The sequence below is a fragment of the Monodelphis domestica genome, chromosome 7 (genome assembly GCF_027887165.1).
Source record: "Monodelphis domestica isolate mMonDom1 chromosome 7, mMonDom1.pri, whole genome shotgun sequence".
In the NCBI taxonomy this organism is placed as follows: domain Eukaryota; kingdom Metazoa; phylum Chordata; class Mammalia; order Didelphimorphia; family Didelphidae; genus Monodelphis; species Monodelphis domestica.
This window is the reverse complement of record NC_077233.1, coordinates 258,756,764-258,779,558: the sequence shown is the minus strand read 5'-3', so window position 1 is coordinate 258,779,558 and position 22,795 is coordinate 258,756,764. Positions and strand designations below refer to the sequence as shown.

The 22,795-nt window shown below is 37.8% G+C and overlaps 1 protein-coding gene across 2 annotated transcripts in view; it reads right to left on the bottom strand.

The window, feature by feature from the left end:
- The window catches only part of EPB41L4B (erythrocyte membrane protein band 4.1 like 4B), a 267,526-nt gene that overhangs the window by 134,614 nt on the left and 110,117 nt on the right, over nucleotides 1-22,795 (bottom strand). For both annotated transcript variants that reach the window (XM_016423826.2, XM_007498051.3), the window contains exon 7: nucleotides 11,854-11,974. In XM_016423826.2, the coding sequence (XP_016279312.1) occupies nucleotides 11,854-11,974 (121 nt within the window). The remainder of the gene's footprint in view (nucleotides 1-11,853; nucleotides 11,975-22,795) is intronic.

The following is a 22,795-nucleotide window of genomic DNA, read 5'->3' as shown; positions in this document are numbered from 1 at the left end:
AATAGAAAAAAGAGCTGGGGTTCACATCCCCTAACTCTAAATCAAAAACTCATAACACCACATATGCTATATTTTCAACCCCATAGGCATTCAATATCAACTCAATTTCTTCTTAGGTACCTCTGTGGACAAATGAGTGGTTCCTTGGTCAGTTACCTTTAAAGATCGATTACTTTGATGTAAGGAAAGAAGAAAAAAATACCTTGATTTTTCAAGAGTCAATATAGTAAGGCAGAAGGAAACTTGAACTAGGAAAAAAGGGTTGAGAACAATACTCACGGCCCAAGAGATCTGTATAAAGATGCATGGAGTATGTAGAAGGTAAACATAACTGCAGGATAATAACTGGGAGTCAGTGATATGGGACTCATAACTGGACAGTGGCAATGGAAAAGTATGGCTTGTTCAAAAGAAACAGATCTAATCAATCTAATAAAGAGAATGTGTCATGGATGTATTTATGAAATTATATCTTGAGCCCATAAGAAATTCATGAGTTTGAGAGTAAAGATAAAAGGAGAGAAAACATATTCTATCAGAGAGGAAGGGTTTTTATAGAATGTCTGCCACAGACATGGAAAATGGATGATCTTTTCCCCTAATATTAATTATCAATCTAGATTAGTGGCATGATATAATAGTGATGGGAGGTCTTTAGCTATCCATGAGTCTGTTGGGAGTTTCATTCTACTAAAAGAAAAAAAAAACAGAACATATCCAAAATTCTCATCTTGCTTTGAGGACAATTTAATTTTTTAGAAAGCAGAGGAATAAACAAGGGAAATTTCTACTCTGGATTTAATTCTGATCAATAAGACAAAACTGGTTGGTGAAATAAAAGCAAAAGGAACATCGAAAAAATGTAATTGTATTTTATTAGAAAGGGTAAGAGTCAAAGAAGATTGGGCATGACTAAAAATGTACACTAGACCTTAAGAAATTGTATTTTTAAAAATTCTTAGAAAAGAGAGATTTGTTCCACTAGTGCCAGGCTCTAAAAGGGACAAAAATACAATAAATAAATTCTTAAATAAATGAATTTCTGATAAGATGATGCTATCAACCACAAAACAACCAATCCAATTACACAGGAAGATAATATTTTAAAAGGACATAGCAATGATGGAAGAAAGTGGAAGATAAAGAAGTATAAATACAAAATGGTGGTCATAAAACTTCAAGGAGTGTTAGGAAAGCCAAGATTTACAATGAACTGCAAAATTTAGAAAGGAAAACAAAAAAGGTTTTAAGAAAAAATTAGTAAGAAGTGTGGGATAGTAGAGATGGAGCAAGTTTCAGACCCAGAAATACTTGGGTTCAAGTTCCATCTCTGACACATGATGGCTATTTGACCCTAGAAAACAATTAACCTTTCAAGTACACTAGGCAACTCTCTAAGAGCTTAAGCTACAAAGAAGATGGCAACCTACACTAGTAGAGGAATTTCCTCCCTTGGGAATTCCCTACAGTTAATTAAATCATAGGTCTAGTCCCTATTCCCATGTACAAAATCAGAAGAGGTAAAAAAACCTAGTTGTTGTTATTCAGCTATTTTTTAGTCATGACCAACTCTTTGTGACCCTATTTAGGGTTTTCTTGGCAAAGACCCTGGAGTGGTTGTCCATGTCCTTCTCTAGCTCATTTTGCAGATGAGGAAACTGAGGGCAAAAGGGTGAAGTGACTTGCCACACAGCTAACTGGAGTCATCTGGGTATACTATTCATTGTGTGCCGTCTGGCTGCCCCTTATAAATCCAGAGATTCTTCATTCATCTATCCTTCTCTTTCTTTCTTCCTTCCACAGGTGGGAAAAGAGACTAGATCACCTCCATAATTCCTTCCACCTCTGAGATTCTAAGCGTCGAGTCCAATTTGGCCATTTGATCTGAGGCTTAGTTTTCTTATTCACAAAATGGGCATACTAATAGTTACAATGTCAGTCTTAGAAAGCTACTGGAAGAAGCAAATGTTAAAATGTGTATGAAAGTATTTTGAAAACTCTAAAGTGCTACACAACTTTAACATGGTTATTACTGTAACTATTCTTCCACTTTGTAGAATCCCTTAATGCCTCAATCTGGAATGGCGATGACTCTGAGCTCTTGAGGATGATGCAACATGAGCTCATGCCTTGGCAGATCCTATCAAACTGGAAAGGTCTTAAGTGTTGGCCCAGTGGCCAATGATGTATTCTGTTGTCTGAGGATGGCTGAACTAAAACCAGAAAGGCTCATCCTCAGAGGACTGGTTACTAGATGATACACATATACAAGTTTATTTACATAGACACATATGAACATGTGTGTCTATGTACATACAGATAGATACATACATCCTTTTTGGGGGGTCCATGGCAACTCATGAATAAAATCTGCTGAAGCGTGGAGGGTGGGTAATTTTCATCACTAGAGGCAGCACCAATGTGGATAAAAGCATGGTTCCTCCAAATCGTAAATACTGAGGTTTAATGGCAAGGAAGATAGAGCCTCTTATGATGAAAACCCTGAGGTTGTTCTCAAACACAGCCATATCAAAGATTAGCAATTATGTAGGGTCTAATTGTTCATGCATGGAATATTACAGACACAAAGATTTCTTATAAGGAAACTGGGCTTCTATCCTCCCCAGGGTCTACTCTAATTAACCTTAATCATGTTCCTTAAGTGCCATTTGGATCCCCTAGTCAAATGACTTTACATTTCTTTGCCTCACAGAAAATCCATACTTTTAAATAATGTACTTCAGGGATCTTTCTCCCCACTTTGTGTTACTCCCTAGGAAAAATGCTGCACTCACTCCAGTCAAGGAAAGCACATTTTCATGCCTGTTCTTGTCAACAAGCCTGGAATACTCTCTTCCATCTTCTCTGCCAAGTTTCTTCAGCAAAACTCAAAATTCACTTTAACAATGAGTGAGATTCAATCCAACAAGCAAGTGCTTTTACAAATATAATCTCATTAGAGCCTCACAACAAGCCCTAAGAGATAAGTGCTATTGTTAAAGCTGGGGAAACTGAGGCAGCAGAGGTTAGAGTACTTGTCCCAAGATCAGCCAGCTAGTGTCTGAGGCTGGATTTGATCTCAGGTCTTCTTGACTCCAGGCCTGGTGCTCTGTCCAATGCACCACCTAGCTGCCTCTGAAGGAACCCAGAAGGTCCCTTCTCTAAGGAAGGAATCTTAGTAACCCTGTTAATCCAGCTCTCTCATTTTATATATAAAGAAACTGAGTCTCAGAAAAATGAAGAGGTCTAATCACACAGGTAGTAATGTAGTGAGAGAATTTATTTTTCATACATTGTACTCATTCCTACATATTAGGGAGAATTACTGTATTCCTGCATCTGGGATCTGGGTCAGAGAAAACATCTAATTTGCTGCTTTTTATATTTCCTTTGTCCTTGGGAATCCCAAAATATGTCTTCCTTTTTAATAGAATTTGGTTAATAAATGAAGGAGGCAAGGGTTCTTTTGCTGTGGACTGTTCATTTGTTAATTTGGGAAAGGACTGAGGGTCTGATGGACCACCTCATACTTAGCTATCACCAATTAAAGCTGTTTTGGGATGGTCAGGGGAGGGGATGACTAATAAGCTCCTAAAAATCTATTTATCAGGCTGCCTTAGCCAGCTTGGATGGTCCCCTGGTCAGGAGAGACAGCCATGAAGACCTAGACCACTTTATCAGTTATGATGCTGCCCTAATCAATACTCCTGATATAATCAATACATTTACATTCTTACCCCAACATTAGCCTCTTGAGATCATTTTCATCCTAACAGTAGCAATCAATCAGTCAATAAGCAATTATTAAGCGCTAAAGGGAGCCAGACAGTGCTGGGGATAAAACGACAAAAAAGGGGGAACCATTTCTATGTTCAAAAAGCTTATATTTCACAGGGCGGATGATGTTTGGGCCCCACAAGTGGTTTCTGGCATGTTGAGAATAATGGAAAAAATCCAGATACTGAAGGCCCAGATGAGGCAAAGCTTATGGCAGAAAGCACAGATGGTGGAATCTTTAGACAGTCTTACTATGATGCTCATTAGCTGTGTGACTCTGGCAAACAATTAACCTCCTGGTCCCATTTCCTCATTTGTAAAATGAGGTAGCTGAGCAAAATACTTTCGAGCGGTCTAGCTAGCTTTAAAATGCTACGCTTCTCTATTTATTTTGTACATTTTTTGCATTTATCTGCATGTATACCTCCCTCCCCACCCAGAGGAACAAAAGGAAGTGGTAAGCACCCACTATGTGCCAAACATTGTGTTCAGCACTGTGCAAACATCTAATTTGATCTTCCCAACAACCCTGGGAAGTGAGTGCTCTTGTTAACTCCATCTTATAGATAATACTACTATTAATAGTAGCTAACATTTATATAGTGTTTATTCTGTGGCAGGCACTGAGCTTAGGGCTTTACAACCATGACCTTATTAGATCCTCAAGATAACACAGGGGAGTCGATGCTATTATTATCTCCATTTTAAAGATGAAGAAACTGACACAAGCAGTGTTATGGAACTTGTCCAGGGTCACAGAGCTAGCAAGTGTTGTAAAGGCCAAATTTGAACTCAAGTCTTCTTGATTGAGCCCAGTATTCTACTGGGCCTTCCAGCAGTCTCAGAACATAAATTCCTGAGGTCAAGAACTGGTTTTGCCTCTGTACCCTTAATAATATCTACTGGGGAATTTGGGAAAGAGCCTTTACAAATGATTTAATACATTGACTTTATGTTATCTCTATAACCTGCCCCTTCTGTGATTTCATCAACTTAGCTGGAAATCAATCCCACCATGGCCTGATCTCTTTTCATACGTTATGAATTAATGGATGAGAAATCATTTAAGTGTTACGTACCAAGCACTATGCTAATTGCTAGAGCCATAAATACAAGAGCAAAACAGTCCTTAACCTCAAAGAACTAACTTCTAATGAGAAGGCAACCCACATAGAGCAGTGGTGGCCAGGAAAAGGAATTATGATCTGGGAAATCAGAAGCATAATTTTTGTTTTGTTTAAATCCTTACTTTCTGTTTTAGAATCAATGATACTAAATATGAATTCCAAAGCAGAAGAGTCGTAAGGGCTAAGGCAAAGGGAATTATGTGACTTGCAACCAGGGTCACACAGCTAGGAAGTGTCTAGGGCCATATTGGAGCTCCCATATCTCAAACCACTGAGCCACCTATCTGTTGCCCCCTCCATTTTTTTGGTCTTAAAAGAAGAGGGTTTTAAGAGAGAAAAGTTAAGCATGCAAGTGGGATGAAGATTTCCCAGCATAGAAGACTGCCCAGAAATATGGTGAAATAACAGGGTTGTGCTATACCTTTTTCAGGGCCAAGAGTATGAGTAGTATGGAGTGTAGATGCTAGTGGCTCAGTGCCTCCTAGACATGGTGGAGGGGCAGAAGGAATGGAGCCAGGAATAAGATTAGTCTGCATGGTCTCAAGGACTGCCAGAACCCAGTGGCTTGGTTCCTCCTGGGTTTGGACTCTGGAATGGTGTTAGTGTTGCCTGGGGCATTGAGATGTTGATCTACTTGTCCATGGCCCTTGCCCCCTACTATCTTTAAGAAACAGAACTTGGAGATGGAGAACACGCTGTCCACCATGCTAAACTACCTCCTCCCTATTATTTAAATAAAATTAAAACAAAATAAATACAAAATAAATTATTTATATGAAATGTTAGAAAAGTTTTGACCAATTTTTTTTTACATTACTCAAACTGTGGGGCAAAAGTTTACACATAGAAATGATGGCAGAATACCTAATGTGCAGGCTACAGAAAGAGTATTCCCTTGGAGGCTTACGCCTACAAATATACTGTAACATTGTCATGGGGGTAATCAAAAGGAGTTTGGGGCATATCCAGATGAACAAACCCTAGACAGAGAAATGTAAGCTGGCTAGCCCAGTGGTCTGGCTCAGTTTGGCGTCAATTAGGTAGGTCCCAAGGAATGAGGAAGCTGTTAAAATACTCCACATTGGCCATATTCCACTACCGTAACAATCTGTTGGTCGTTGCTAAGGGCAGGTTCAGAACAGAAGGTGTATCTTGGTCAGAGATCACAGAGATTGGCAAGGGAAGAGAAGAGCCAGTTGGGCTTGTAGAGAAAGAGGCTCCAGAGCCAGCCCAAGTATTTTGATTTACTCTGGATAGTCAATAAGCCTTTGTCATTTTCACATGGTAGACTTGGGCATGGAACAAGCTCAGCTGTCAAAGATGTAAAATACATTTAGACATTTGGTTCTCCATCTATGATCCATCATTTAGCACAAAGTCTGGTACTTAATACATGTTTATTGATGGATTGCTGATTGATTGATCTATGATTGGAGAGGTCCTGTGCTCTGAAATGGAGGAATCAGATTAATACTGACTTTTAGAGAAATCATGGGAAAACAACAAATAGTTCTTACTTTTTTCTTTTCTTTTTTTTCTCTTCTTAAATCTTATCTACTCTCTTAGAATCAATACTAAATATCAGTTCCATGGCAGAAGAATAACAAAGGGCTAACTTGCCCAGGGTCACACAAGCTAGGAAATGTCTGAAGCCACATTTGAACCCAAGATCTCCTGTCTCCAGACCTGGCTCTCTATCCACTAAGCTTAGCTGCCCCCAACCCTCTTATCTTTTTTTTTTTTGTATTAAAAATTTTTTTAATGTAATTAATTAATCTAGAATATTTTTCCATGGTTACATGATTCATGTTCTTTCTCTCCCCTCCTCTAGCCAATGCACATTTCCACTGGCCAACCCTCTTTTCTTAATAAGAACCTAAAGATTTCAAGAGCCAAGGGCACCTACTGGCTTAGTAACCATACTGAATTTTAGAAAAAGTATCACACATAATCAATAGTAGGAAGAAGGCAGAGCCTGGAATGCAGGACCAGAATAATGAGATATAACTAAGATAAAAGAAGTAATTCCTCTCAGACTAGGAATTCTTCTGCAAGATGGAAGTAGTGAGGAAAGTTTAAGGATTAAAATGGCAGTTACTACATGTGTATTTTGCCAGGATATCTGGCATGATCCATACAACACTGGTTTAGTCTAGTCTCTAGGTTTTAATTTCTTCAACTAAAAATGAAGGCATTTTTAGTTGTGGGAACAGGCAGGAAATAGAACAGCAGCCTTAACTATCATAAGTTGCTCTTCTACTTTGATGTTTTGGCAGGAACTATCTAACAGCAGGAGCAACAGGTGGCACAATGGGCTTGGAATCTGGAAGACTCATCTTTATGAGTTCAAATCTAGCCTCAAACACTTACAAGCTATGTGATTACTTAAATCTGTTTGCCTCAGTTTCTTATCCTTAATGTGAGCTGAAAAAGGAAATAGTAAACATTCCTGTAATTTTGCTCCCGAATCTCCAAATGGGGTCTTGAAGAGTTGGACAGGACTGAAATGACTCAAGAAATCTAACAGCAGAGAGAATTTAGGTCTCTGGACCGGTGGCCCTAACTAGCCTTTTAAAAAATTGGCTGTGGCTGTAAAGTAATAAAGAATAAAAGGTGAGACATCCATGGTGACTCTGGGGAGCTAGGTTATTTGGATAGAACTCCTTGTGTTCGAGTTTCCCTTTGCTGTACATCTTTGGGCAAAAATATATTGCAGGCACAAGATACACCACAAGGAGGGGCAATCATGATTCTGGGTAATTAGGTCAATGACTGTTATCGTCTTGACAGGACTTTCTGAACCTGTCCTTATTTTCTACATTGTGCCTGTGGGACAACGGGCAATGGGACCTTGGCAAACTCAAATAGAAAAGGAGTGTGGGCAACATATTCACTTAGAAAACCATATTAGAAGAAATCATAATCTACTCTCTTTTATCTTAATGCTAAATATTCCCCAATTGCATTTTAATTTGATTCCTATCACACTAGATTATGTGGAGAACATGTGTTTGATACCTTTGGGGTGGATCACCTACTCTGAGGTTCCTTCTAGCTCTCACTTTCCATATGGATCCTGAAGAGATTCCTATTTTTATGGTAACCCTAATCACTTTTGAACAAATTAAAAATGCTGAAAAAAATTGACATTTTTAAAAGGAAAGGAAAAACTCTCTCAAAAAAGTTTTTTTTTTTAATGACCTACCAATTATACATTCTGCAAATGATTTTGGAGCAGGACCACCAAGACTGCAGTTTAGGATCACTGGGTTAATATATAGGGTGAGGGTTATTCTAGGATGTTCACTTCAACCTTTTTCTATACTTGGTCTAGAGAATCCCAAGGAGGACAACTGGGTCCCAGGCCACTTTCATAACTAAGAAGCACCATTCCCTGGGATCCCTTAGCCCTTTGTTAGAAAAGAATTTCTCCTTCCATTATGTCACTTTGTTTAACATCATCTCCCAATGACCTGGAGGTCAAAGACCACTAAGTAAATTCAGAGCCTTCAGAGAAAGGATGTTATTAAAAAACTGTAGGAGTAAAAATGAATATATACTCCTAGTATTTAAAAATATATAAGATTTTTCACACTAAATCAAAAGAGAGAGTAAAGAAAAAAAAAAGGTTCTTTCAGCCAAGTGAGCAGAGCAAAGATTGGCAGAGACTCACACCTGCAGCACTGTACCAAAAGCAAAAGCTCAGAAAAAAGAGCCCCGCAGCTTGGGTCTCAGACAAATTTATCTCCCAAGCATCCTTACATAAAATGAGGATGCTTATTAAAAGGATGCTGGGAATGTACCTAAGGTGTTGCAAATTTTCCATCTGCACAGAACCAAAGAACCAATGAGATGGGAAACTGATTCCACAGGCACTGCCCTGCTGGGAAGTCCAGGCAAATTAAGAAACTATGATTGGTTCCTGAGATGTGATGTGTGAGAGGTAGTAGGTAGAGAAAATAGCTTATAAGTGGTGACCAGGAGCTCTTTGGGGGTTTTCTGGCTGGAGCGTAGAGGCTGGATGAACTCTTGTTGCTGGTGAGCTTCAATCGATCATGGTGGCCAATAGATTAGTAAGCAAAATACCTCTCTTCCTCTTTCCTACCTCTCCCTCTCTTTACTATTACCACTTTTATTTAATAGAGTTATTAAAGGTACTAGCAGCCTCATAATTTAATTTTAATTATTATACCTTCAAAAGAGCCATTCTTGGGCAGCTAAGGGGCAGCTAATATACTTCCTAACTGTGTGACCCTAGGCAAGTTATTTAACCCCAAATTCCTAGCCCTAACCACTCTTCTGTCTTGGAACTAGTGTTTAGTGATGCTAAAAGGCAAGGGTTTAAAAAAAAGAACGAAGAAACAACTGGATTCATTAAAGATCAATCTTCTTGGTTTTTTTAGGCCAGTCTAAGATAGGTTAAATCTTTCGTGTTCTCACCACCAACATTCCCCCTCAGTCATCCTCTTGTCCCAAATCCTATATTCCAAGAAGAGAGATAAGCTTGATTAGGGTCTCAGAAGATTTCACAGGCATACTCTCAAAGGTGAGCTTGTCTGACAGTGAGTCCTATAAACAGGTTCAGTTAAAATTAGAGCCAAAGGAAAGGAAAAACTGCTCAGAATGATAGCTCACATATATATTGTACTTTAAGGCTTACACAGCAACTTACCTATGACATGACAGCCTTTGGAGATTATTATCCACATTTTACATCTAAGGAAACTAAGTCTCACAACTATTAAGAAGAAGATGAGGACCTTCATTTCCTACCTCCAGTTCTAGTACTCCTAACCTGACCCTGCCTCTTTGTAGGTTAGAATGAACTCCCCTTCATCCATCAGGAGATTCTTAATAAATTTTGTTTTCAGATTCTTAAGTATACATAGAAAGGAGGAAGTTATCCAATAGGTAGGTCTCTGTTGTCATGAATAAGATTGGTTTTCACTCTATTCTTTCAAAAAGGATTTAAATGAGCATATTCCATCAAAGTCACAAGATGCCCTTTGAAGGCAAATGAAACCAATCCTAGGGAAGATGTCAACCAGAAGGTGAGATCCCGATTCTACCATACAGAAAGTACCAATAGGTAAAAGTAGAGAGAATAGGACCTGCTCTGCTTTTAGGTGGATGCCAGGTGTCAGTCCAACCAACCAAAAGTTATAAAAGTTTTGCCTATCTTAGACTGAAAAGATCAATCTTCAATGAGTAACAGTTGTTTCTTGGCTCTCTTGAAGGGCCCAGGGATCCCAGGTTGAGATGGGGGTTCTTGATTATAAAAGTAACCTAGGATCCATTTGGAATTCTCTAGGCCAGGTATATTGGGGAACAAGGGACATGGATGAAGAAGATGACTAGCTTCCAGATTCTTGGGTCAGATAGGTATCATATAACTGTATTTTTTAAATAGGGGTAGGGGAGAGAGAGACAGAGAGTCAGAGACAGACAGACAGAGAGAAAAGGAGAGAGAAAAGGAGAGAGAGAGAGAGAGAGAGAGAGAGAGAGAGAGAGAGAGAGAGAGAGAGAGAGAGAGAGAGAGAGAGAGAGAGAGAGAGAGAGAGAGAGAGAGAGAGGAAACAGAGAGAGAAACAGAGACACAGACAGGCAGAGACACAGACAGAGAGAGAATTCCCAGATCACTGAAAGGACATTAAGAAGATAACTCATATTTTACCTTGGAAAACTCGACTTCCTCAGTGAATGCATATCACATAATTAAAGCAGTGTCTAACTAGAATCTACCCTTATCCTTAGTTTAGAACTAAATATGTAGCTTTTTCCATTGAGATTAGTAATCTTTTGTAAGCTCTTAAAATCTTTATCCATCAGACAATGAACAATCATAGAGAACACTTACTATATTTACATCATCATTTGAGATATTATGGAAGAAACCCCTGTTTTCAAGGTGTTTAGAGTCTTCTTGAACATGATAAGAAAAAATTTCAAAATACAATAAGACATTGTGTAATTAAATCCAATACTATATAATATTAAAGTGTTAGAACATTTAAGCAAAAGAGAGAGCACCATAGACTCAAGTAGTCAAGGAAGGCTTTCTGGAACAGATGGAATTTGAGATGAACTTCGAAAGACAAGGCTGGTAAGGGTGGCACAAAGAAAGCATTCCAAGCAGGAGAGGCAGCAAGAGCAAGGGAACAGAGGGTAGAATGAGCAATGAATAAATGTGGACAGTGAGGGCTGAGAACAGACTCACCAAAGCAAAAGCTTATTGCAGGGGAATAGTTAAGAAACGAATCTTGATAGATGAAATAGTTTTAGGTTATGAAAAGCTAGGCAAAGGAGTTTAGGATTAATGTGGTTCGCAACAGGGGAAGAACTATATGACCTAAGGCAGAGGATAATATGATGTAAGCAGTGTTTTTGAAGACTTGGTCTGACAGCAAGTTCACAAGATGGACTGAAAGAGGGAGAGACCAGAGTCAGGGAAAGCAGCCAAGAGGATGTTGCCGAGATATCCAGGCATGAGATAATAAGGATCTGGATTATGGTAGTGGTCATAAGAATGGAGAACAAATTTGAGACATGTTTGGAAGGGAGAAAAAGAATTTGATGATAGATTATAGATATATGGGATGAAGAATTAAAGATGACACCATGTTTTCTAGCATGGGAAACTAAAGAGAGAATGGTGGTACCATTTGACAATGTTTGGAAGGAGAGTTAGAGAGGGAGGAGATAATGAGTTTGGATTTGAATGTGGGGAACTTCAAGCAATGGCGCACCATCCAAATGGAAATATGCTTTGAAGGCAGCTGGAGATGCAGGACTGGAACAGGACTGAAAGGTTAGGACCGTCGATGTAGACTCGGAATTGTAAGCACAGCTAGTCTTGCTTTTGGAGAAAAAAAACTTTTAATACTTACGTCCACTAAAAAAAGTTATCTCTTAGACTGTGACTGTACACTAGACTCCAGCATAAAGGTACCTGCACTCTTTCCATTTTTGGAAGATATCAAACTCCATTGCCTCAGTCTGATTTGGAATAAATCGGAACTCAGACACTAGTTCAGGCGTGTGTTCCGGAAGTTCACACTCCCCAAGTTCTGCTGTAATTTTTCAAAGGGAAAAAAAAAAAGAGATACATTTAACAAGTTCAGTTACTAACTCCAAAGATATTTCATATGATTAAATTTTCTGGGTGCCATTTAAAAATATCATATATCTTCACTGGGATAAAATTTAATTTGTGAGCTTCACAAATACTGACATGTATACATATGCATTCCTTAAGTCCATAGTAAATCTCAGACTCTTCTATCAACATGCGACTGACTCTCTCTCTCTCTCTCTCTCTCTCTCTCTCTCTCTCTCTCTCTCTCTCTCTCTCTCTCTCTCTCTCTCTCTCTCTCTTTCATTTCCTTTACCCCCAGTACTCTATACTATGTAAATTCACTTTGATCACATTTTCCCTTAGTGGGGCAAAGTGGTTTTTGTGAAAAGAGCACTGATGTTGGAATCAGAAGACCTGGGTTCAAGCCCTATGTTTGCCTCTCATTACTTGTGTGACCTTGGCCAAGTTAACTGACTTTTATGAGACTCCAGTTTCCTCATGTGTAAAATAGAAATATTAATCTATTGCTACTTTGGTAGGTTGATTTGAGAGTAAAATGAGACAGAATAGGTAAAGTAGTATAGAAATTCACAATCATTATTCACAGTAACACACTTCCAGGTACATTATTAGTATTCAACTGAAATTCCAACTACTCGTTAACATAAATCTAGTAAGGTGGTTGTTAAGTATGGTTCAGGGAGACATTTCTGCTTATAGTTCTATTAAGAACTGCTATGGAGCTTGAGAAAAGGGCAGTGATGGTCTGTAGGAGTTTCAGGGAATGGATGAGGCAGTGGATAGGGAGAGGATGGGGTGATAATGGGTCATGCAGCACCTGAAGGAGAAAGGAGGAGGGAGTGCTATAAGAACAGATGCTACAAGAATGAACCTGTGGGAGTAGAGAAAGGCAAAGCTTTGCACTGAATCTACTTGGCTCCCATGGAAAGGAGAGGCATGTACCAACAACCAGTTACAAATAGGAACCTAGAAGCAGAGATATCAGGAAGAAGCTGAAAAAGAAAAGAAGACAGTAGATGGTAGGCTTGAAAAGCAAGTTAAAGAAGCAGGAGGTACTATTTTGTCTCCCATCCAAGGTTAAAGGAGGGGAAAAGAACTAGAGGAAGAGAGAATAACATCTATGCAGCATTGGAGGGATGAAGAAGACAATGGGATTAAACAGAGAAGAGCTCATATGATTTGAATCAGAAGGGATGAAGCAATGGAAAGCTAGGCGGGAGGGTCTCTGATTACTGTTTTATTTAGGATAAATAAGGAACACATCTGTAATGATCTATTTTCTCTTAAAATAAGGAGTATGATATAAGCAGAGGCTAAAGAGAAAAACTGGGATATTTATTAATTTAGTGATGAGGATATAAGAGAAGAAAAAGGATTGAGATGGTCAGAATAACCTTGAGTTGATTCAACCAAATAGGCCAAGAGTAGATATCCCTGAATAGTCTTTTCAGAACTGAAATGGGAAATAAGATAGACTTTGTGATTTTATAGATAAGACTTTATATTGTGGTAACAATTCTAATATGCACGGTAGGCTACTTAGAGGATTGGCCCATGGGGTACAAAAATGCAAAAATACTAGTAATAGAAAAAGAAGAGGAAGTTAACCAGTTGCCAGTTACTTTTCACTTAAAGATAGAGGTTATTAGAGCTGGCATAAGTACAGTGGAGACCACAAAGCATGCTCATGGATAGATTCATGGGGGCCATCCCACAAAGCATGTGTTCAGCATTCAGAAAGCCACATTAGGCCAGCAATGAAGGGTTATCTGTTTTGAAATGACACAAAAATCCTTTCCTAGTTCCTGCAGACTTGACCTCTGAGATGATGGGAACCATCCCAGGTTACACACATGGATCCATGTTCTGAGTCTTTGCTAAAAGACATGCATGATCAGAAGCTCCGGGTAAATCCCTAACCTCCAGGTGGGGCTAAAACCCCTCACCTTGTGTTGTTTGAAAAGCCTCATCCAATTAATGGCTGAGATAAGAAAATCTAGAAGATTTCAACTGAATCTGAAATAGCTATCCCCTCAAAATGAGAGAGAGAGAGGGAGAGAGAGAGGGAGAGAGGGAGAGAGGGAGAAGGGGAAAGAGAGAGAGAGAGAGAGAGAGAGAGAGAGAGAGAGAGAGAGAGAGGAGAGGGGGAAAAAGAGAGAGAGAGAAGGAGAGGGAGAGGGAGAGGGAGAGGGAGAGGGAGAGGGAGAGAGAGAGAGAGAGGAAGAGAGAGAGGGAGAGAGAGAGAGGAAGAGAGAGAGAGAGAGAGAGAGAGAGAGAGGGGGGGGGGAGAGAGAGAGGGAGGGAGAGAGAGAGGGAGAGGGAGAGGGAGAGGGAGAGAGAGAGGGAGAGAGAGAGGGAGGAGAGAAATTGGGAGAAAATTTCTTCCATCTTTTCAAGGTCGCCTCTTGGTTGGGAAATAGCCAGTATCAATTCTCCTCCAGATTTCCAGTAGTTGGAAGTTGGAAAGAGGCTCCTTCTCCTCTGCCTTTACTGTTCAACAAGAATGGCAACTGTGCATACATAAAAATGAGACTGTGTGCTTGGCCAACAAGGTTGAACCTGGACATTCCTAGCCCTGGTGGCCCAAGAAGTCAGGAATTCTTCAGCACTAACTTGCAACAGGGATGCTTCTGACCTCTTGAGCTCATGAGGTAGCTGCCAAGGCTAAAAACAGACACCTCAGGTTCACTATCAGCCACCTGTATTCAGAGGAAGAAACACAACTAAGAAACTAACAAGGATTTGAAATCCAGTTAGCCTCATCTAGGCAAGAATACATTCTCACTATCATGCCTCAGTTTCCTCATCTATAAAATAGCACTATGAACAAGGAATTTCCTTGTTCACAGCACCCATGTCATAGGGCTATGATAAGGACAAAATGAGATACTTGGAAAGCATTTAGCACCATGCTTAGCTTATAGAAGTAAGTGCTTAAATTTCTGTTCGTTTCCCTTCTCCATTCTATGTGTGCAGTTGCCATTGCTGCAAGGGAGGTGAGGGGAAGGGAGAAATATTCCCTCTTCAACTACTAGAAATCTGAGGGAGAGATGGTATTGGATGCACCCTAACAAAGAGATCACCTTGAAAAGAAAGAAGAGAGAGTTGGAGTCAAGATGTCAGAATAAGGCAGAATAAGGCAGAAATCCTTGAGATTTATCCAAATCACTTCCAAACAACTATAAAAACTACCTGAAAATAAATTAAATTGTCTCATTTGAAGAGGTACAAAGGAGCTATTACAACAGAGAGGAAGATGGGAGTATGAGGATGGCAGGTGAATACTTGAGCTGTACTCTCATCTGAACTGATTCAAAAGGGGAAGAACATCCACACTCAACAGACTATAGGAGAGAAAAAAAGAGAAGGGGGAGCTACTAGAAGGTAAGGCAAATTTTTTTGGGGGGTGGTGATGGTCAGAAGCAAAACACTTATGAAGAAGAACAGTGTGAAAGGAGAAAGGGAAATACAGTTAATAATTATTATTGAATAGCATGAACTCACCCATAAAACAGAAGAGGATAGCATAATGGATTAAAAAACTGAATCCTACAATATGTTATTTATAAGACACATATGAAGCAGAGAGACACACAGAGTAAAGGTAAGAGTTGGAACATAATCCATTATGCTTTTGCTGAAGTGAAAAAAAAATGCTGGCATAATGATCATGATCTTAGGCAAATCAAAAACAAAAACAGATCTAATTAAAACAAATAACGAAGTAAACAACATCTTGATAAAAGGCACCATAGACAATGAAATAATATTAGGAACAAATCATAGAAACAATCAATGACTTAATTAAAGAGAATGGCAAAAATGATACCATATACCAAAATCTATGGGATGAAGCCAAAGCAATATTTTGGGGAAATTTTTTACATCTCTAAACATATCAACAAAAGAAAATAAAAAGCAGATGAATGAATTGGATATGTGATTTAAAAAACTAGAAAAAAATTAAATACCAAATTGAAATTCCTGAAAATCAAAAGAGCAATTAATAAAATTTGAAAGCAAGAAAACCATTGAAATTATAATAAATAAGACTGAGAGCTGGATTAAAAAAATTTTTTTGAAAACTTTACCTTTCATCTTAGAATCAATACTGTGTATTGGTTTCAAGGTAAAAGGGCTAGGTAATAGGGGTTAAGTGGCTTGCCCAAGATTATACAGGTAAGGTGTGTCTGACGCCACATTTGAACCCATACCCTCCCATCTCTGGGTCTGGCTCTCAATCCATTGACCCACCAAGCTGCCAGCAAACTAGCTTTATTTTTAAAAATGCACACATACAAAACAACAAAATAAACCACTGGTTAATCTGTGGTCTTTTTTTAAAGATGATAACAAAATTACCAGAATAAAAAATGAAAAAAGATTAATTCACTATCTATGAAGAGAAAATTAAAGCAATTACTAGGATCCATTTTGCCCGATTACATGCCAATAAATCTGACAATCTAGCAAAATGGATAAACATTTACAAAAATATAAATTGTGCAGATTAACAGAATAGAAAATAAAATACTTAAATAACTCCGTCTTAAAAAAAAGAACTTAACTAGCCACCAATGAATTCCCTCAGAAAAAAACCCCAAGGCCAGATGGATTTGCAAGTAAATTCTGTCAAGCACTGAAAAATGATTAATTACAATGCTATATAAACTATTTGGAAAAATAGGCAAAGAAGGAGCCTAACCAAATTACTTTTAAAATACAAATATAAGATTGATACCTAAACCAGGAAGAGTGAAAACAGAGAAGGAAAACTATAGATCAACTTCTCTAATGCATATTGATGCAAAAAAATTTAAATAGCAAGAAGATTACAGGAATATATCACAAGGATCATAAACTATGACCAGATGGGATTTATATCTGCAATGCAGGGATAGTTCAGTATTAAGAAAACTATCAACATAACTGACCATATCGATAACAAATGCAACAGAAGTCATATGGTTATCTCAATAGATGCAGAAAAAGTTTTTTGACAAATACAATAATCATTCCTATTAAAAAAAGCATTAGAAATCATAGGAATAAATGGAACTTTCCTTGAAATCATCAGTAATGTCTATCTAAACCTTCAGCAAGCATTATCTCTAATAGGGATTAGCTAGAAGCCTTCCCAATAAGTTCAGGGGTGAAGTAAGGATACTCATTATCACTATTATTCAATATTATACTAGAAATGCTAGCTATAGCAATATGTGAAGGAAAAGAAATAGAAAGAATCCAAATAGGCAATGAGGAAACTAACCATCACTCTTTATAGATGATATGACAGTACACTTGGAGAATCTTAGAGAATCAACTTAAAAACCAAGTTGAAATAATTAACAACTTGAGCAAAATAGTAGAATATAAAATAACCCCACATAAATTACCTGCATTTCTATATATTACCAACAAAGTCCAGCAAAAAGACATAGAAAAGAAATTTCATTAAAAATAACTATAGAAGAGACAGCTAGGTAGCACAGTGGCAGAGCACTAGGACTAGAGCTGAAAGGACCTGGGTTCAAGTGTGACCTCACTTCCTAGTTGTGTGACTGGGCAACAACTGCCAGCCCTTACCAACTCTTCTGTTCAGAACCAACATTTAGTATTGTATATTCTAAGACAGACAGTAAGGGTTTAAATTAAAAATAAAAACTGTAGATAATATAAAATATCTAGGAGTCTACCTGCCAATGCAAACCGAGGAATATTATACAAATAAAGTCAGATCTAAACAACTGGAAAAAATAATTACAGTGACAATTCATATCTAAATTAATTTTCTTATTCAGGGCCACATCAAATTACCAAAAAACTATTTTCTAGTGCTATCCTTCCCCCCCCCCAAAAAAAAAAAACTCATCTGGAAAAATGAAAGGTCAAGCATATCAAAGGAAGTAATGAAAAAATATGAAGGAATGTCGTCTAGCTGTACCAAATCTCAAATTGTATTATAAAGTAGTAAAAACAATCTAGTATTGGCTAAGAAATAATGGTAGATAAATGCAATAGATTAGGTACACAATACAAAGTAGGAAATGACCAAGTGTAATATAATGTTTGATAAACTCAAAGATTCCAATTTTGGGGACAAGAACTCAATATTTGACAAAAATGCTAGGAAAAAAGGAAAACATTTTGGCAGAAACTAGGTATAGGCCAACATCCTAAACAATATACCAAAATATGGTCAAATAGGTATATAATTTAGGCATAAAGGATGATGCCATAAGCAAATTAGGGGAGCATGGAGTAGTTTACCTGTCAGATCTATGGATAAGGGAAGTATATGGCCAAATAAGAGATAGAATATTATGAGATATAAAATGAATAATTTTGATATTAAATTAAGAAGGATTTTCACACACACACACAAAAAAAAAACAACAACCCTATGCAACCAAGATTAAAGGAAAGCAGAAAGCTGGAGGAAAATGTTTTATAGCAAGTATCCCTGATTAAAGTCTCATTTCTTAAATATATAGAGAACTGAGTCAAATATATAAGTCATTTATCAGTTGATAAATGGTTAAAGGATATGAATAGGCAGTTTTCAGATAAAGAAATCAGTTATTTATGCTCATATGAAAAGATGCTTTAAATCATTACTGACCAGAGAATTGTAATTTGAGACAACTCTGAGATACCACTTCAGACCTATCATGGTTAATATCCCAGATAAGGAAAAGGACAAATGTTGGAGGGAATGTGTGAAAAATTAGACCACTAATGCTACTGGACAAGCTGTGAACTAATCCAACCATTCTGGAGAGCAATTTGGAACTATGTCCAAAAGGCTTTAAAACTATGCATAACCTCTGACCCAGCAATTCTGCTACTAGCTCTAAATCCAAAGAGATTTTAAAAGGGGTAGGGTACAAAAATATTTATAGCAACTCCTTTTGTGGTGGCAAAGAATTGGAAATTGAGGAATGTCCATCAATTAGGAAATGGCTAAACAAGTTGTGGTATGTGATTGTGACAAAATACCATTTTGCTAGAAATGATTTCAGAAAAAAATCTGGAAAGATCTACAAGAACTGATACAAAGTGAAGTGATCAGAACCAAGAGAACATGTACACAATAACAGCGATGTTATACAATGTTGAATTGTGAAAGACTTAGTTATTTTCAGCAATATCCAAGAATACTAAAGACTTATAAAGAAAAATTCCATCTACTTCCAAAGAACTGATGGAGTCTTAATGCAGATGGAAGCACAATATTTCTCATCTTATTTTCTTTGAAGTTTTAAATATAAATATATACGTGTATATATACATATATATCCTTCTGCAACATGACCAGTCAGGAAATATGTTTTGTATGTTATCGCATGTATAACTATATCAAATGGCTTATCACCTCAGAGAGGGAGGAAGGAGGGAGAGAAATTGGAACTCAAAATTTTAGAAAACTGTAAATAATTTGTTTTACATGCAATTGGGAAATTAGGAAAAAGAAAAATATGGAAATATATGGGAAAAAAAGAAAAAAGGAGTTGTTCTTCCCATTTCCTCATCTAGCCTACTAAGGGTTATTTAGCCTATTAGTCAACTAAAAGGAGAGGCTTTTCTGGATTCAAATGTCAACCATCTTTGACAAGTCAACCCTAGCCACAGGCACTATGGGACCAATTAGGAGCTCATCATGCTTGTGCTTAATTTAATAAGAGTGCAGAGTATGAGCCCACCCCCATGAGAGTTCCCTGAAATGACTCCCATCATCCCCAAAGGGCTAGTCCATGAGCTACAGGATAGCCGATGGTACATGAGGAACAGCCAAATATCTTTATCTCACTCTACTTATGTTACTGTATTTTTAAGTCAGGAGGTGAAAACCCACCAGATGGGGGGCTGCTTAACTCACCAACTCTGAGTAATTGTCTCATGTAGACATCTGGGGAAGGCAAAATACAAACTTTTCATATACTTGATATTTTGCTATCATGCAATCCTTGCAGGGGATCAAAGAATCCTTTTAGACAAGAGTCAAATTCTTGTAATCACTACACGGTAGCACAAACCAGTGTTATTGCTAAGATGCATCCAATATTGAACCTGATTTGTGGGAGTAATAATATGCATTAATTACTTGGGGATATTTGTCTTAAAAACAAACATTGGAGATGTTACATATACTACAAAATCACAGTCCTAATCATCCATTCACGCCAGCATAGATACTCAAGAGCTAGACATTTATTATACTTTTTCATGCTACCATAACAATTGAAAAAGTTCGTGAACAGCCATTGCCACATGACTATTCTAAGCCTCTATGACTCCCCAGACCAAAATTCCCAACCTTGTCACTGCTTTCCTATATGTTATATCTCCCTATTAGAATATATGTCCAGGAGGGGAAAGACTTTCACTTTTTTATTTACATCTCAAGTATTTTGCACATATAGGCACTCAATAAATGCATATTCATATTCAGACAGAAGGCAAGGGTTTAAAAAAAAATTCCAGCTTGTTTCAAATCAAGACTATCTTATTCATTCCCAGAAAATGGACATTCAGTCATTTATTTATTTATTTTATCCTTACCTTAAGTCTTAGAATTAATAGTATGTATTGGTTCCAAGGTAGAAGAGTGGTAAAGGCTAGGCAATGGGGATTAAGTGACTTGCCCAGGGTCTCACAGCTAGGAAGTGTCTAAGGCCACATTTGAACCCAAGTCCTCCCATCTCTAGGCTTGGTTCTCAATCCACTGAGCCACCCAGCTGCCCCCTTATTCATTTTTTTGAAGGCTCCCAGTAAAAGGGTCTTGTTGTCTTTCAAGGCAGTCCATTCCATTTTTTAACAACAGTAATTATGAGGGAAATTTCCATATATTGAACTGAAATGTGCCTCCTTGTTAACATGTAATGAGACTTGTGCTAGTTCTGCCCTCTGGGTACAAAAGGAATAAGTCTAATCTCTATTCCTCATGAAAGTCTTTTAAGAGACTAAAGGAAATGGAAAAATCAGGGCAAAATCAGAACATCACAACCAATATTTTATGTAACAAGCAACTAGGAAAAGCTTATTAATTAATTACCAAATCAGCCCCCAAAGAAGGGAAAGGTTAGGAAGAAACAGAAACAGCTTCTTAAGATACAATGAAAAAGATTTTTGCAGCCATTTGACAAAGATTACAGGGAAAAGCAATACAGAGTTTATGGAATCTTGTTAAAAGGAAAGAAGAGAGGAAAGAGAGAACAAAGAATTAAGACCTTGGACATAAATGCTCTCTAATAGAAAAACTGAAGTATAAATATGTGAAAGCATCATGAGAGACACTGCTGAGAAGGATAAAGCTCATTATAAACTGAGAAAGAGAAAAGAGAAAGGGGGAGAGAGAGAAGAAGGAAAACTTAACTTGGTTATGTCCAAGTCATTAATGTATGGTTTAGTATTTGTGGTCCTTCCCGCCCCCCACCTGAACCCTGCTTGGTTGTGTGAAAAGAATGGTTAAAAAACCAGAAAAAATACATTACATAATTTCTACTGCTCAACCCCTATGTAATCTATAGCAATTTCTGAGTGATTTTGACCATCAGCTCAGTTATTTGGCTTAAATGAGATACCCCCTGTGAAGGTGGATGAAGTGTAGAAAACTGATTCAGAGCCCCTAAAATTCACCTTCTAATAATTTTTCTTGTTTCTGAGGAGTTGTGGCCTGCTATATTTTCATCCTAAATAGATTTGATGTTGAATGGTAACAACAAAGACGTGGCATCAATTTCAAGAGGCTGGTTGGGGCAGCTAAGAGGCACAATAGACAGAGCACCACGCCTGGATTTTGGAAAAACTTGGTTCAAATCTGGCCTGACACTTCCTAGTTGTGTAACCTTGGGCAAGTCACTTAAACTACTAGAAACCAAATTCTTTCTCAAATACATAAAAAACTAGGCGATTTATGAACAATTTATTTAGTCAGTACTATATAGAGAAATTGAGTTAATAAGCATCAAGGGCTTTGCATGTACTCAATTCTAGGTCAGGAAGATGTTACTTTTCTTCTATCGATACCAACAAAAATTCTTGTTTCTGCCTGGGCAGAACTAGTGTCCTGTTTAAGCCAAATAACTGAGCTGTTGGTCAGAATCACTCAGAAATGGAAATTGCTATAGATTAGGTAGGGGTTGAGCAGTAGAAATTATTTATTGTATTTTTCTGTGGTTTTTTTTAACCATTCTTTTCACAAAAATTGAGAAAAAAATTTTAAACCTCTCAGGAAAGAAACTTTGAAATTTATCACTGACTTTCAAGAATGGCTTAGAGCTAACCCATAGTGATATCTAGAGTATTACTGAACTGTAGAATACTAGAACTGCAAGGGACCTTGTGGGTTATCTAATTCAGCTTCTCACTCCCCTGACATCATTTTACAAAAGAGAAAACTGATATCCAGAAGTCAAGTCACTTGCCTAAGTTCACATAACTTAGCGGTGACGACAGCCCATGTCTACTTTTCCAGTCAAGTTCCTTGAATCTGCAGTTTCTGCCCACAGATAGCACTTCTTCACTAGCCACTCTCCTCCTTAGCGAAGTAAAATCTGGTTTCTTCTCCCCATTACTTGATTTAAATTGTTCTCTCTAGGGTCATTAATAAATGCCTGTTAGCCAAATCCAATGGCCTTTCCCTAATCCTCCTCCTGGAACTTTCTGCTGAATTTGCTACAGCTCATTCTCTCCTTTCCCTCTTAAAACTCTCCTCTAGTTTCTTTGATATCAGCCTTAGCACTCCTTGCTCTCTCTGTCCATCACTCTCGCTAGCCCTCAAGTTTCACTTTTC